The sequence below is a fragment of the Suillus discolor genome, assembly GCF_016758755.1.
Source record: "Suillus discolor strain FC423 chromosome Unknown F5147scaffold_29, whole genome shotgun sequence".
Taxonomy (NCBI): Eukaryota; Fungi; Basidiomycota; class Agaricomycetes; order Boletales; family Suillaceae; genus Suillus; species Suillus discolor.
In genome coordinates, this window is record NW_024541276.1 from 382,955 (window position 1) to 397,896 (window position 14,942).

The following is a 14,942-nucleotide window of genomic DNA, read 5'->3' on the forward strand; positions in this document are numbered from 1 at the left end:
GCATTGATACAGTTTGTTCCCCGAGTCTTGATCGTTTCATTAAAATTTTGTTATACAACACATCCAGCATATATATAAAAACTAACACAGCTCCATAAATCAATGTCTCGCGGTCAAACGTTCAACTGACAAAGCAAGATTCCACGTAAGGACTAATAATAATGAGAGAGCGTGAAACCACATACCAGACCTCTTCAGCAGTAGTAGTCATTGATAGTCTGCTCCGCTTGTATGCCCGAGGCGCTTCCGTACTTGGAGGCAGCCGACGCATAGGCTTCCCTACAGCATGCACCCTGTTCAACAAAATACCCGCAATGACCTTGCACCGGGTCTCGCGCTCCTGTACGGCCCGCTGTGCAGTTCGCTGACGAACTAGGACGTCGATTGGGTTTGAGCCGGGGAGTCTGACGGTGTATGATTGTGAAGCGAGGTGGGTGCGCTGGGGAACGGGTCGTTGTGGTATGGGAAGGGCGCATGAATTTGAATCATTAAATGGGTTTTCCGAGGGGAAGGGGATAGCCTGTGCGATAGCACGAGGTGGTGGTGGTGGTGGGACACGACGGGCTACAGGGAAGGATGGGAGACGACGAGAGCTTGAACTAGGGAGTGAAGCGGGCGCTATGCGCCAAGAGGCGGTTCTTGCAAAGCCTGGATGGATTTTATTGATTGGGGAGCCTTCGATTACGACGCCAGCGTTCGATGAGAAAGTAGTGTAGGACGGTACGCCTGCGAAAGTGCCATGGATGGAGTGAATACTGTGAGTTGGGACAGACATTTCGATTGAGGCAGGTATGGTTTACTAGGAGGGATAGAAATACTGGTAGTATTATGAGGGACGTCAGCTGAGCCCGGAAGTAGTGAAGAATTTATAACCGTATTTGTTTGAGCGTGATCAAGTATTTCTCACCAGTAACAGCCACCTTAACGTTGTACTATCCAAATGAAGAACACAATGGTTTTTGGCTTAGTGCAACCAATTTCACGCCGTCCTCTTTGTTTTCTCGTTCCTTTTGTTCCCAGTTCACGTTCAAGTCCAATTAGTTGCTACTGATAATTCAAAGGGACTCTTGTGTTGCATTATCAATGGGCTTGGGTTGGATACTTGTTGAAGTTACGGCGGTCCCGAGGCTATGCTCCATCATAGGCTGATCCAGAATCTTATCGGGAGTGCACCAACGCTCTAGATGAATCTGGATTTGTACCTGTCACATGTCGCGTGTCCCGCAGCAGAACCTAGCTTGATAGGGTAATAAGTAGAAGCTTCTATTGGTTTCGCGGAGAGCAGTGGGCCTATCTATATCCCACCACCGAGTTCTAGCGAATTTCAATACTCCACCTTGTTAGGCAATCTCCACTTCGATCATCGGACGCCAGATACCTTGACCTTTATCCCCCAGATAACACCTTCTTCTTCATTCAAAGCGCACCGTGCTTTCTATTCCCGACTACTCCTTCACCGGGATTTGAGTATGCGGATGATGGCAAAGTGACGTACGTCTGAGGAGCCTTTCAGCATGTCTCTTGATAACATGTCCCTAGCTCCCCGCGGCCGATAAGTGTGCTTCGTCGTGTGTGACTTGCTCCACACTGAGGTAATACCTGTGGATCCGTGAGTAGAAGCCCATCGTCTTCCAGACTTGCCCTGATTCTCAATCGCGTTCTTGATCGTAGCAGCAGTCCTATTATTCGGCATAGACAAGACCACTACGAATGATGTTTGGCAGGGATCTGATAGTTGTCTGCGGGTGAGATTTCAACTCAAGGTAGAACAGCACCCAAGTCTGTCCGTAAAGCCAGGCATTCCTGTACCATCAATCATAACCATGCTTCTACACAAAGTAGAGTTCCCGCGGATCCGTCGTTGGAACTTTGCAAATCAGGGCCCTACTAGGCCTGGACAAGCGCTCGTGGAGATCCTCCATCCCTGATGCTTCTTTTGCGCCTGTCTAATAAACCAACGAATTGAAATGTAGGCCCCATCTTCCCGCTCCTCTCTTCTCAGCTCTCGTAAGTGCGATTTTTTGCGCTCACTCGCCATCCCATCTTTATCTTCACGTGTTTTGGTCTGTGTCCTTGGGCGCTGCCTTATAATCGTTATCACTGCAGACCCGGCGCTTTACTCCACAGTCCGAACCTGACTTGGATGGCAGACTGTTGACAGTTGCATGCCAGATTCGGACCTTTATGCACATAGGCAAATTAATTCTTTTACGTGATCCTTTATTTTCAATACTTCTTGTTTTCGATCCCATCTAGCCTTTTCTTTGAATCAGAGCTGATCGATCGATCTTCATTTCAGCTCCCACCTTTTCTTCGCCCCACAATCGGCCCCATCTAAGTGCGCGATTTCCTTCCTCACAAAGTGCTCTCATTCTCATCAAAATGAACAGATTGAACCGACGTTGGTTACATCTGGGTTGTATTCCCTTCGCACAACCGCCTCCTCGGCTCCTCCCACATATTAGTGCAGCCCACCTCGTCATGCCTCCGAGGATTCATACCCAAGGCTAAGCTTCTTCGACGCCTTGATAAGTTTTCCTGTTGTCGCGATTTATGGTGACTTATTCCTTAGCACGCACCTAGGACTTCCACACATAGCACCATGTGCGAGAAACCTGGATGTTTGCGCCACATTGGTATGGCATAGCAACTACGAGATTCTCCTGCAGGTAGCTTCCAGGATATTTGTCAACATCGGTGATGGTCGGATCAACAACTATTCCCATTGAGCGCGTGATCTATGTACCCGGATGGTCTAGTCATTCTACCCTATCCGATTACATATATCAGGAGCTGCTGGTGATCTCTCTCCGGAAACACAAACCGCACACAAGCTCTCGCATCCTTTGCTTGTCAGTATTTTCTCTACTTTTCCTTGCCAGCTTTAACCCATATCCGCCCTCCAAGATCGTCAACTCGCAACTCCAAACTGATGGGTACAAAGGCGCTGGCAGGTAAACATTCCGTCATATCTTTGAACTTGCGTTGAACCAACTCTGGCCATGTCGTTAGGTCGTTATGCATTTCCGAGACAATCAACAACTATTCCTATTGAGCGCAGGATTTATGTAGCTGAGATCGTTAGCGTCATTCTACCTATCCGACTACATATATCAGGAGCTGCTGGTGATCTCTCTCCGGAAACACAAGCCGCACACAAGCTCTCGCATGTTTCGGCCTCCTTTACTTGCCAGTGTTTTCTCTACTCTTTCCTGCCAGCTTTAACCCATATCTGCCCTCCAAGATCGTCAACTCGCAACTCCAAACTGACGGGTACAAAGGCGCTGGCGGACCATGCTTATCCTTGAACTGATTCAGGCTATTCCCATTGAGCGCGGGATCTATGTAGCCGGACAGGTGTCATCTCTCTACCTGTCCGACTACATATATCAGGAGCTGCTGGTGTTCTCTTTCCGGAAACACAAACCGTGTACAAGCTCTCCCATTTTTCAACCTCCTTTGCTTGTCGGTGTTGTTTCTCTACTTTTTCCTGCCAGCTTTAATCCATATTCGCCCTCCAAGATCGTCAACTCGCAAGTTCAAACTGATGGGTACAAAGGCGCTGGCGGATCATGCTTATCCTCTCTAACTCTTTGTGCATTCCTATTCCCAGGTATGTGATGAGAATCACCCGTAATTCTATTGTCCCTTCGATCTCGGATCTTCGTAGATGTCAGGGATCTATTTCTGCCCCATCTGTGTAGATCCCACACTCCTGTTCAATAAAAGCTGTTGACATTTTTTCTTATGTTAGAAATGTAACCCTGTAAATGTTCTCACACATTGTCCGTCGCAACTACTCAAGTGCTGCAGCTTAATCCAGGTAGTGTTATCCAAGGTCATCCACTGTTTCTAGCCATAGGACTGTTCTCTTCTAACTACTTGACCCATAGATCTTGTTCTCTCTTTGGCAATGTATCTTCTGCAGTTGCGATATCCGAGTCCAGCAAGTATGGCATGCAGTGACCTAACACCGATGATTTACGTTCTCTGTGAAAGAGAAAGGTCTTTATCGTTATTTGGGAGCTAGTCATTGATCACTGATTCCACCGCTTCACTCGATGGTATTCGACCTGGCTGTCATTCATACTTGAGAAGCGGAACTGGTGCTCATTCTGACAGTGATGGCAAGTCAGACGAATACACAAGGAGCTCAAGTACACTCACTTTCAGTACCCTCTTGCTCGAGTTATCAGCTGACACGTCACCAATTTGACAGCAGCGCGGCGTTCCTGAGATCAACTGTCACGACCTGTTACGACCGGCTTGTTATTTCCGTTTTGCGCTAACAAGGCTGTGTATATTTCAAACAGCATCTTCCACATAAACACCGTTTCCTGCAAAGTTGTCAACTGCGCGACCCAGTGCACGCGCTCACCTGCCTAAAAGGTATGTCTCTATTTGATACCAACAACAACATTCCATCTGACATCACCATGGACTCCCAGATAACTCTCGTTGACAGCGATCCTGATTCCGAACTCGCTCCTCCAGATCCGGCATTCGGCGCAACGACGATTCTGGACTTTGACAACAATGTGAGGAGATCGACGAATGCCACGTTGCGGGGACAAAGTCACATACGATACTCTGTTGGAACCGTCAGGACTGGTCTGGCGGGGATGAGCCGCAAGACCGTTTTCAGCCAGGGAGAGAGGATACTGGCAACGGTGCAGCGCAGGAATATCATCCCGGATGTGTTGACGCTGGACGGCTTAACTATGAGGCTTGGTTGCTGGCTCAAGACGCCTATATTCTCATCGTTGTAAGTTGGCTTTTGCATATGGTGGACGAGTTCCAACGTCTGGTCATCTAGTCCTGCGTCGTTCCGCGAGGGGAGAGAGACGTACCGCTGGAAGAAAGGGCGGGACGGGAGAATCGACGTGGGTTTAGGGCGATCATATAAATAAATGTGAACTAGTCCTGACGTTTTTCTGACAGTTGCACAAAGGAAGCGGTGCTAACACTAGTACGATCGCTCGTTTCTATCCCTCCGATTTCGTTGTCACGCGCGATCGGAGAAGGATAAAGTATCGTGCTCATCTGGACTTACGAGCTGAAGCTGATCTCATACGCGAAAAGGTGTTCATATCGTGTGTGCTGATTGTGCAGAAGACGAAGAGGAGGGCGAAGGCGAAGGAGCAGGAGCTGGACTTGGTGTCACCTAATGGTGACCTTGGACTGATTGTTTTCTATGCGATTGCTCCGGTTCTTGGGTTTTGACTAGACGAAACCTGTTTGAAGCGCTACCATGTTCATATGCAAAACTTCTGCGGCGGTCCAACTCCAGTCTTAAATTAGATGTAACCTACTAAGTTAACTACACGGACTCTTGCAAGAGATCAGATGAATTAACCGACAAATATATAGAGAAGTCGCGGCAATCAATCACTTTTCCTGCTGAATCAAAAGCCTGAACTCATGTTAATCACGTGGATGAATTCCTGTATTGCTTCGGTACGAAAAAATATACTGCCTACATGCTCGTGTACTGAGTACTATCGCAGCAGCTGCGCAACCCTTTTCCTCATCGCTCGCTTGCCCAATCGCCTCTCGAGCATCCGATGCACATCCTCATTCCCAGAAAGGGGGGTCAGACCCTCATCCGCGTTCCGGGGCGGAGATACTGAGCGTGTGCGGTGAACGTCTGATAGAGCACCATTCAGTGCCGGATCCCCATGCGGCGTGTAAAATGGGGGTGGTGGTTGACTTTCGCGCTTGATGTGCATGACACGAGGAGGTTCTTCGAGTGAGAACTCATGTCGGTTAGCCTCATCGACTTGCTCTGCATCATCAGATGCAGGCTCGGGTTCGCCGTCATACTCGAGATTATCCTGATCTTGAAGGTCCTCCGATGAAGATTCAGGTTCATGCCGTACCCGCAGCCCATTTGGCAAACGCCGCTCTAGCAAAGTTTGCTGCAAGGATGGTCGCTGACGAGAGCTGCGAGGCGGTTCGTCGTCGCTACTATCGCTCTCTCTGTTCTCCTTCGAAGCTCTCCTGGCTCTACGCGCTTCCCGCTCCCTCCGCTCGAGTGCTGCTTCAATCCAGCTCTCAGAAGCATGGCGCATGCCCCTCACATACTTCTCGGTCTCTTCTAAGCTTTTGACGCGCTTGTAAACCTCGAGTACGACGTCTGGTGAGTATCCGTGTGCGGCAGCGATACCTGATAGCAAGGATTTGAATCCGACAGAGGCGGACAGGGGTAAGTCGACGGGCGTTATGGATGTAAGTGGAATTGATGGTGTCGTACGCCCAGACGTGGTGACGTAGCCAGAGAGGTGAGCTGGGATGGCCGATGGTGTGGAATGGACGGCGAGAGAGTGGCGGAGAGGCAAATGAGATGCCGAACTACTGGCTCTAGAACGGGGCATTCGGTAAGTCGAGGTTGATAGAGTGCGAAGGTCCATGTGTGGCAGGTCATAGCCACCAGCTGTCTCTCTGGTAGTAGCGATAAGTTTTGAAGGTCCGGCGGCAGGTTGGGCTATAACTGATGCTTGGCCCATAAGAGGAGCTGAAGATCGTTGATATTTTGGCTCGCGTTCCACCGAAGATGTTAATGCAGTCGGTCCTCGTCCTACCTCTTTCTCTTTGCCCTTCTTTCCCCGAACGGGAGGCCAAGTCGTCATCAGTTTCTCCTCAGAACGACTACCAAGTCGCACACGACCTAGCCGATCAGTAAGCGCCGTTGTGAAGTGCCCTTCTACCACTTTTGGGAGAACTTTCGTCTTCGAAGGAGTAGAACGATCGTTTGTTGGCGAGAGCGAGGCGAAGATGGGAGAAACGGACTTGTGCTTTAAGACTCGTTTGGGCACTGGTGGCGGCTTTGGGGTGACCACCTGCTGTGAAGATGAGGCAAGAGGCTGGAAACTTGGTGGGAGCTGGGACGAGATTGGTGGCAGGGTCCTGACAGGAGAATTGACTTGGGACGACAGGACGGGCAGGGTATCCGAGCAAGAAGGGAGCGAAGGACTATTGAACGTGTTTGCTGGTTTCGGAGAAGGCGGAGGCACGTCGGACACAGATTCTGATAGTCCCTGATAAGGGGGAGAACTACGAGCTTGGTCGCTTGGTCCAATGGCGGGAGTTTCGTGTATCCCATTGGTCTTGATCAAGGGCGAGCGACTACTCACAGTAACTGGCTGGTCCTTCTCCAGTCTGGCTCGCTTTACTTTCCGACGCTCAGAAACTTCTTGACCGCCAGCCCGTTTTTTTCCTTTCCCGGTCTCCATTGAGCGGCCCTTCGCAGCTTCTTCGTCGGGAGACGGAGATTGAGGCTCCTTCCCTGTTTGCTTCTCCACGTCAATTCCTTTTTTCTTCTGATATTTGAGTATTCTCCTGTCGAATTCCTCCATATGGTTCCTGTATCGGGTCTGCCACGACATCCATGTGTGCGTTCTGGACCAGTTCCATTTGTTATCGACCTATATTAGCGTCAGAATTCGTTTCACGCGATAGACATCAGAGAAACTCACATTTTCCACAAGGCGCTTGTACAAAACGTTTCCGCTTCTGTTTTGCTTAGTAGGATTGTATGTCGCGATATATTTCATGAGGAGGGTGTCCTCGTCTGACGTGAAGCCCGCACGAGTACTAGGATGAGCATGGTAAGTCAGCAGCATTAATGATGCAAATACAAGTACAAACCCTTTTGCTGCGACTTGTGACATGTTTGCGGTTCAGTATATGCATATGCAATATCACTAGATCAAATCATGGAAGCAGGCGCGTCTGGTACGTGACGCGTCAAAATCACGCGGGATAATGTCACGTCACGCCCTCATGCGGCGAGCACTAAGCTAAACAACACGAACGCTCGTTGAATTTGGATGATGGTAAGCTCAAAGCTACGCATTGCTTTTATTCACCCTGACTTGGGAATTGGTGTGTATTCAATGGCAAATTCGAATATGGAGCTCAACTCACATTATGACACGTAGGAGGAGCCGAAAGGCTAGTTGTAGATGCTGCATTGGGTTTACAATCCCTGGGTCACTCTGTTGATATATATACCTCTCACCATGACCAGCACCACTGTTTTGAAGAGACAAGAGACGGTACGTCAGGAAATACTTGTCCAGTGACCGCGTCACCGTTATACAGCTCTCCTTTACAGGAAGATTGCGCGTCCATCATGTGATTCCACCGCTACCTCGGTCTATACAGGGAAAGTTTCATATCATGTTTGCACATGCAAGGCAGCTACATCTCACAATGCACCTCATGTGCACGTCAGCACATCAATACGACGTCTTCTTTGTGGATCAACTCTCTACTTGCATACCGTTCCTCCGAATGTTGTGTGGGAAGCGCGTTGTTTTCTACTGCCATTTTCCGGATAAGCTTCTTGCGAACGGTGCCTATGTAGAGGACCGGCCGCGGAAGAATGTCAGTATCCTGAAATCCATCTATCGCTTCCCAATGGATTGGTTAGAGGAAGTGACTACGAGTATGTGTATCACCGCTTGTCCAGAATTCACATTTACCGGAGACCTAGCACAGGCTGACCTGATTCTCGCCAACTCAAAATTTACTGCACGAGTAACCAAGTCACACTTCTCTTCCCTTAGACACCAGTTGAAAGTTGTCTATCCTGGAATCAATATTGCAGCCTATATTTCACCAATCGACCCATCAGATTCCGATATCCTTCAGGTTGCCTCGTGAGTGTATTTTCTTTATTTTTTTTCGTGCATAGATCATTCAAACACTCTCGGTGAAGACAACGGCGAACATTATTGTCCCTCAACCGGTTTGAGATGAAGAAGAATGCTGCTTTGGCAATAGAAGCATTCGCAATATTGCGAAACAAGGATCTGAAAACATCAGACGTGAGGCTGGTTCTTGCTGGTTGGTTAGGTAAAAACCATTGTACGAGATCGTCACTAACCATTTTCCAGGTGGCTATGATCCTCGTCTAGAGGATAACATACGCACGCTGAAATCTCTCATTGAACTGGCACAGTCCAGTGGTCTGACTTACAACATCGTCACCCCATTGCAGTCCCGCGTGGCAGTACCGTCGTTCCCGAAGATAACCTCGAATGAGCCGGATATATTGTTCCTCTTAAACTTTACCACCACTCAGCGTTCAGGTTTACTGCAGGCTCGATCTACGCTTGCTCTGCTATATACCCCAGCTAACGAACATTTCGGAATTGGACCAGTGGAAGGCATGATATGCGGCCTGCCAATACTTGCTTGCGACAGCGGTGGTCCCACAGAGACTATCGTCGACCGGCCAGCAGATCAGAGGACCGGATGGCTCTACCGTCCACAGCCATCGGTGTGGGCTCAAGCATTGGAGGAAATTTGTAATCTCTCAGAGACAGACAGAAAGGTGCTCTCGCAGAGAGCTCGGGACCGTGCACAGCAGATGTTTGGAATGGAGGAGATGGCGAAATCCCTCGAGGAAGTTTTGGAAGAAGCGGTATCTATGGGACCGGTGTCAAGAACGGGGATGTGGCTCGTGATGCTTGCAGTTCTGGGGTTACTAGTGGCTTTAATCTTTCGGTATGGATCGTTTTCAGGGTAGCTCTTTGATTGCGAATGGACAGGTCCTTTTTTGCAGTTTATTCGATAGGTCAGGATCCTATCAAAAGTTGCGCATAATGGCAAAGTCTTTGAACCACGTGTACTGTTGCTTGGGAGTGGCCCAGCCGTCTCCGTGCCCGCCGAAGAAAGTGCTGAAGAAAAGCCCAACAAAACCCACCGCCGGTTCATCGCTGGAATCACTGGCACTATTACTCAAGACAGAGATCCTCTCAGCGACGAGGATCGTCGGCGCTTCTCGTGCTGTATGTATGACGGATGATTGAGAAGCCACAGCTTCTTGCGCTGTGGCTGTCACTGCCAGAATCCCCAGCAGCCCACCTTGTGTTTGTTGTGGAGTTGGCGGCGTCAAAGACTTGGAATTGGTTTTTGATTTTGACTTCTTTTTCTGCCGAGGTGCGTCGCGATAAAATATGTCTGTCCGGTTGATCACCCGCATCCCGTTAACGAATAAAGTGAACGCTCCATCCTGCTTTCCAGGCGTGTTGAGCACGACGTCCTGGCGCAATGTCGTCCAATTCCCTGTGCCGTAGTGGAACGATCCCCTTCCAATTGAGAGCCCGTACTCAGCATCGCAGACTGACTGGGGATCCGAGCATAACGCATTTGTTTGCTTCCTCTTTGGAGCGTACTGTGAACAGGTTAGCTCCTTAATAACATTATGAGTGAATCGACAGACTAGATACAGTTCGCCGGCACCGTCTTGCCTCCACATCAGTCGTGTGCTAAAGCAGTCTTCGGCAGCAGCTCCCCCGGAACAGCCTGTATGGCCACCGTACAGACCTGGCAGTTTTCCGCCCTTCACCCAGTCGAAATCCGCGGGAAAGTAGACGCTGTATTCCATTGTGACATTTTTGGCATCGCTTAGGTTCAATGGCGACGCATAAAACTCCGCCCCACCTGGGGATTTGCTGGAAGGATTGACGGAGTATGCTGGGTAAACAAGCTGTAAGGCGGCGGTGAAGCCCGTAACGTCATGTATATTTGTTGTGCTCTGTGACTCGATTATATCCTGCGCATACACAGATCCTCCTGGTACAATGGCGAGTGCAGAGACACTGTCGATGATGGCGACATTCTGCTTCCCACTGGGAAAGTGAGTGACGTTAAACGCAGATAAGTCTTTCATGTCCGGAGGAGTCGCCCATGCCGTCCGATCCCCCCATGGCGTGCTGGTGCTGGTCACAGTGGTCGTTGCAGTCACTGTCTCGACGACTGTAGTCGTAGACGTGGGAGTGATTGCAATCGAAGTTGTCACGACGTCGGTGACTACGATTGTATTGGCTTTTGTGATGGCAGCTTGTGAAGAGATCAAAAGGTAGGTTGTGCCGACAGAGGTAGACATTGACGCAGGACTGTAGAAAGACTGGCTAAGGGAGGGAGGGATGACCACAGAGGCCAGCTGGGCAGTTGTGGCCGTGCTGATACCCCCAGGGTCTGTAGGTGCAGTTAAAACAGTCGGTATGGCCAACGCTATCATAAAAAGCAGAACCATTAATGCCATCCTGCAGAGAGAATATCACTTTTCTAGAGAAGCATGCACACGACGTGCGCCACGCAGACATGTGCAGACGAGATTCAATTTGAATCTGGCAGTCCAGAACAAAATCGGTGAGTTCATGAGCAGACGAAATTCAAATGGTACTAATCTGAACCTTCGCGGGCACAGAAAGACGAGTGAACTTGTCATTCAGACTGTCCTTCTTCTGATCATCGAAACATTTCTAAATGGAATAATGTTCTCCAGGACACACACGCCTCCACGGACATCTGTAACGGTGATTTGACCAATCGCTGAACTAACGCTGATTATTGCCTAGATTTAGTTGACGGTGAAATTTTTTGGCAGTCCAGTTTTATGTCCAGTTGGGGTAATCTACCCCATGCCGGACAGCATAATCTAATCTAAAGGTCACCTGTGCCCTATGTCATACCGCTGAATTCGCAAATGCCCTAGTACATTTCGCAAAACTCCCTCCGGAGGTCGGCTCATCGCTCCAGCCCCAACATCAAGCACAGTATAAATTCGACGCAGTTGAATTGCAAAAGTCTCAGATACAACTACCTCGTTTGCAGTGGGTGGCCCTCTTGCACTACATTATGCGCACATCACTGAAATCGACATATAGCTCTTCTAGGACTTGCCATAGTGACAACTCTGCGTATATCACACAATTAAATGTTTTCTGGTGGGTAGTTTCCTAGTACCCACAACCATCGCTGAAGCATAGTCATAGCAGGTACTATGAAGCCTATTCAGTTCGTCTACCTCGCCATCTTTGTCCCCGTCGCTTGGGTGATTGCAGTTCTTGCCATCCTTGTCGCCATCGCCGGGGTGAACGCAGTTCCCGCCAATGACATCCGAACCTGCGGGAGTATTTGCTACAAATCTCAACCCAACTGCCCACCACAGTCGACAGCTACTATTGTGGGTCACTGCTGGACCTGCTGCACTCAAAATGAGCGCCTGGATTAAGTTTCAAAGTATCGCCATTAAATTTGTAAAGAGTGGCACGTAGTATGAAATGTATCACCTGTAACCAGTTTGAAATCGAGCGAAATTGTCATCATTGTCATTTGATATTCTTGTGGTTAATCTAGTTGGACCGAATGGGTCTAGATTCAAGTATCCTTCCGATGCGGCTGCGCTGATTCCTTCGGCAGTTTGACTTGGACATGACTCATTTGTTCGACAAAGAGTATTTCTACGTCACTAGCGGCCAGCGTTCCTTAGTCGCGGGCCACTCGCATGGGGAAAAACAAGAGTTTTGTGAGTGACATCTTATCTTAGGTATGTAATATAATGCATTTGAGCTGATTTCGAGAGGAACGGCCATGCAAAATTCGCGAATCTGAAGATGCAATAAATCGTTCACCCACAAGGAGTGCTAGTCTTTAACTGGGATGATCATCCCGAACCCGCGATATTTAGGAGTCACTCCAGCTCATCGACAATATTGAAAATCCATACATTGCAATATTGGCAACTTGGTTTGACTCGTTACATATACTGACCAGAGTACAGTAATCATGAACTAATATACAGTATGTACAAAGGATAAGATCCAAGACATAGAACACATGAGTGAAATGTAAAGAAAATACCGAGGCACAAGAAAACTTGAACGATATCAGGCGGCGATTGGGACTGCAAGACTAAATGGGAATTTCAGGGACTTGAGCGAGCGCAAGATTTGCAGAGGTAACGTTCACGGGCTCCGAGGAATCGCCATCATTTGGGCGAGTAGGCTGCTCAATAGGCATTGTAACAGGGTCTGCCTTCTTAGCATGAGCACGGCCCCTTCGCTCCTCCACACATTTATCAAGCTCTTTAAGCGCTTGATCCACACAAGTCACGACCGCGCGCCTTGCATTCCTCACTACGTCTGACCCAAAGCTTGGAATGTTGTCCAAGTCTGCGAAGAGCAACAAAAGCGCATGCTCCTGAGCGCGGACAGGTGCATTGGCCGGGGTGTAAGTCAATGCAAATACATCAGCGGTGCCGAGGGCTGGAGAGAAATCGAGCTCAGCAGGGAACTGGAAGCCAGCGAGGAGGCTCTCGAGACGGGTGGAGAGGGAAGAAATCTGGGAGAGGGAGGAGGCGACCTGGGGCTGGCGATGCAGCAGGCTCTTCTTGGGTGTCAGAGTCAGAGATCTCCCTGGCTTCTCCTTTTCCCTCTTGCAAAAGTACGGGTCCCTCCTCGTTGACATTGACTGATGTAGTCGGGGATGATATGGGATCGCGTTCGATAGGAGCTTTGATCGTAGTGCCTTTAGAGAGGTGGGTAAGAATCGCCTGGAGCACATTGCGCACTTCGGACCGGTGCTCTGCCATAAGACAGCGCTGTTCCTCAAGATGTGAAGAGATCATGTCCTTGAGCGAGGGCTCGTCCGGGCCAGAGACCTTGTATTGTAGTAAGTCACACGAAGCCGAGTTATTGAACCCGTGAGAACATCTAGGATTGATGGTCCCTGCGAAGAAGTTCTCAGCATCTAAACGGCGGCGCCGAGCGAGGAGTCGTTGCTCCTCGAGGTGAGCCTGGAAAGCAGCAAGATCGTGCCACTCCTGGGAGCTGGCCTCGTGTTCACAAACGGCCTGATTGCGGATAGCACGGTTAGCCCGTTGGATTTCAGCCTTCCTATGGGCGCTGTCACCGTCGAACGGGAACTGGGTGTCGTTAAGAGGGAAGGGGAGCGGGTGGTAGTGGGGACAGGGATAAGTCATTGAGACAGGTGTAGTGAAGGACATTGTGAATTTGGGATTGGGATGAATTTATGAGAGATTGCATGTTGGATGTTGAATTTATATGTCTGGATGATGTGGACTTGTGGACTACTAATCCCTTTGTGAGCCACTATTCTGTTGCTCAGCTTAGATTCTAGTAAAGGCGCGATCGCCGACCGCCACGGTGACTTCAGGTTGATAGTCACGTGCTGTCACAATCGTGACCATTGACACGACTAAGGCTACATGTTCAAGTTGTCCGCTACTACTATGATACAGCAGACAATAATATCATGCTTTGACCTTTACTCATCTCGCAACACACTTTTTCTCCGTCAAAGGGAACCATTTCAAAGAAACTGTCGAGATGGCCATGAACCAGTTCCGAGTGTCAGATATGGCCTGATATGATACGTATCATAAAAGAGCGGCCCTCAGCTAACGAAACTCTTTTCAAAGCAGCTCTTCTTGTCACACAATGTTAGATGTCTCCCCCCATGTCAGAATCAAGATTTCGGCCTGCACATGGGACTATGTAGTAGTCGTACTGCATGGCATCCAGCTTCAAGGTGGAGTTCTTATCTGACATTAATTTCCTGGACTTCAAGTAGAAGAACCGAGATGCTGCACTGCAGTCAAAGAAAGAGAGGGACACGAGGTTGTCGAGGACGCCATCCCGGATGAGCTTGCTGCCGCCACTGTCAAGTCACAACATGAGGACAAATTGGAGCTTTGGGAAATGTCGATTTGATTCAGGAGCATGATCGCGTACTTGATATTGTTGAGGAGTGGCGGCGTGACGTCAAAGAGGTTAGGAGTCTGGTCGAGGAGCTGATGTATATTTGTTTTGTTGTCTTATCTGTCTTTTGTCTCTCACCGCCATAGAGATCCTTGCAGAACGCAAAAACAAAGAAATTCCGCATCAACATCACAAATCTCAATGCCAGTACCAGATGTAGCCAGTGCTAGTAACGTGTGCCTTGCGTCTACTATTTTTGCACTTGTCTTTGATGTTTATAAATTTGCTTGTTTCACAAGAGAACTCACGCTAAGCTTGCTCTTCAACAAGTCGATCCATTGTGACAACTTCTCGAACAATGTTTGATCTGAATCCTCCACAGTACTGATTCCACACCTGTAAGCTCTCAATCTTTTGTCCTTGCTA

The 14,942-nt window shown here is 49.0% G+C and overlaps 7 protein-coding genes across 7 annotated transcripts; 3 read left to right on the forward strand and 4 right to left on the reverse strand.

Moving 5' to 3' along the window:
- Nucleotides 1-12: 12 nt before the first annotated feature.
- F5147DRAFT_696319 (uncharacterized protein) lies at nt 13-848 on the reverse strand. Its single transcript, XM_041437430.1, has 2 exons — nt 186-848; nt 13-125 (listed from the first exon to the last, which is right to left on the reverse strand). Exons 1-2 carry the CDS (start codon nt 773-775, stop codon nt 122-124), a joined length of 594 nt encoding a protein of 197 aa, XP_041292626.1. The 5' UTR covers nt 776-848; the 3' UTR covers nt 13-121.
- A 3,371-nt stretch (nt 849-4,219) lies between these two features.
- F5147DRAFT_696357 (uncharacterized protein) lies at nt 4,220-5,402 on the forward strand. Its single transcript, XM_041437431.1, has 3 exons — nt 4,220-4,765; nt 4,817-4,883; nt 4,942-5,402. Exons 1-3 carry the CDS (start codon nt 4,392-4,394, stop codon nt 5,221-5,223), a joined length of 723 nt encoding a protein of 240 aa, XP_041292627.1. The 5' UTR covers nt 4,220-4,391; the 3' UTR covers nt 5,224-5,402.
- Nucleotides 5,403-5,498: 96 nt separating this feature from the next.
- Nucleotides 5,499-7,670, reverse strand: F5147DRAFT_653117 (uncharacterized protein; the record flags this gene model as incomplete). The annotated part of the gene is made up of 3 exons (XM_041433748.1): nt 5,499-7,424; nt 7,476-7,593; nt 7,648-7,670. The coding sequence occupies 3 exons, from the start codon at nt 7,668-7,670 to the stop codon at nt 5,499-5,501; spliced, it is 2,067 nt and encodes a 688-aa protein (XP_041292628.1).
- Nucleotides 7,671-7,832: 162 nt separating this feature from the next.
- Nucleotides 7,833-9,535, forward strand: F5147DRAFT_577141 (glycosyltransferase family 4 protein; the record flags this gene model as incomplete). Its single annotated transcript, XM_041431381.1, has 6 exons — nt 7,833-7,884; nt 7,941-8,061; nt 8,121-8,449; nt 8,498-8,663; nt 8,723-8,850; nt 8,901-9,535. The coding sequence occupies 6 exons, from the start codon at nt 7,833-7,835 to the stop codon at nt 9,533-9,535; spliced, it is 1,431 nt and encodes a 476-aa protein (XP_041292629.1).
- Nucleotides 9,536-9,595: 60 nt separating this feature from the next.
- On the reverse strand, nt 9,596-10,897 carry F5147DRAFT_577297 (uncharacterized protein; the record flags this gene model as incomplete). Its single annotated transcript, XM_041431387.1, has 3 exons — nt 9,596-10,183; nt 10,232-10,546; nt 10,592-10,897. 3 exons carry the CDS (start codon nt 10,895-10,897, stop codon nt 9,596-9,598), a joined length of 1,209 nt encoding a protein of 402 aa, XP_041292630.1.
- Nucleotides 10,898-11,721: 824 nt separating this feature from the next.
- Nucleotides 11,722-12,108, forward strand: F5147DRAFT_696371 (uncharacterized protein). Its single transcript, XM_041437432.1, has one exon. It carries the CDS (start codon nt 11,798-11,800, stop codon nt 12,026-12,028), a length of 231 nt encoding a protein of 76 aa, XP_041292631.1. The 5' UTR covers nt 11,722-11,797; the 3' UTR covers nt 12,029-12,108.
- Nucleotides 12,109-12,519: 411 nt separating this feature from the next.
- On the reverse strand, nt 12,520-13,823 carry F5147DRAFT_696372 (uncharacterized protein). The gene is made up of 2 exons (XM_041437433.1): nt 13,244-13,823; nt 12,520-13,158 (listed from the first exon to the last, which is right to left on the reverse strand). Exons 1-2 carry the CDS (start codon nt 13,799-13,801, stop codon nt 12,709-12,711), a joined length of 1,008 nt encoding a protein of 335 aa, XP_041292632.1. The 5' UTR covers nt 13,802-13,823; the 3' UTR covers nt 12,520-12,708.
- Nucleotides 13,824-14,942: the final 1,119 nt, after the last annotated feature.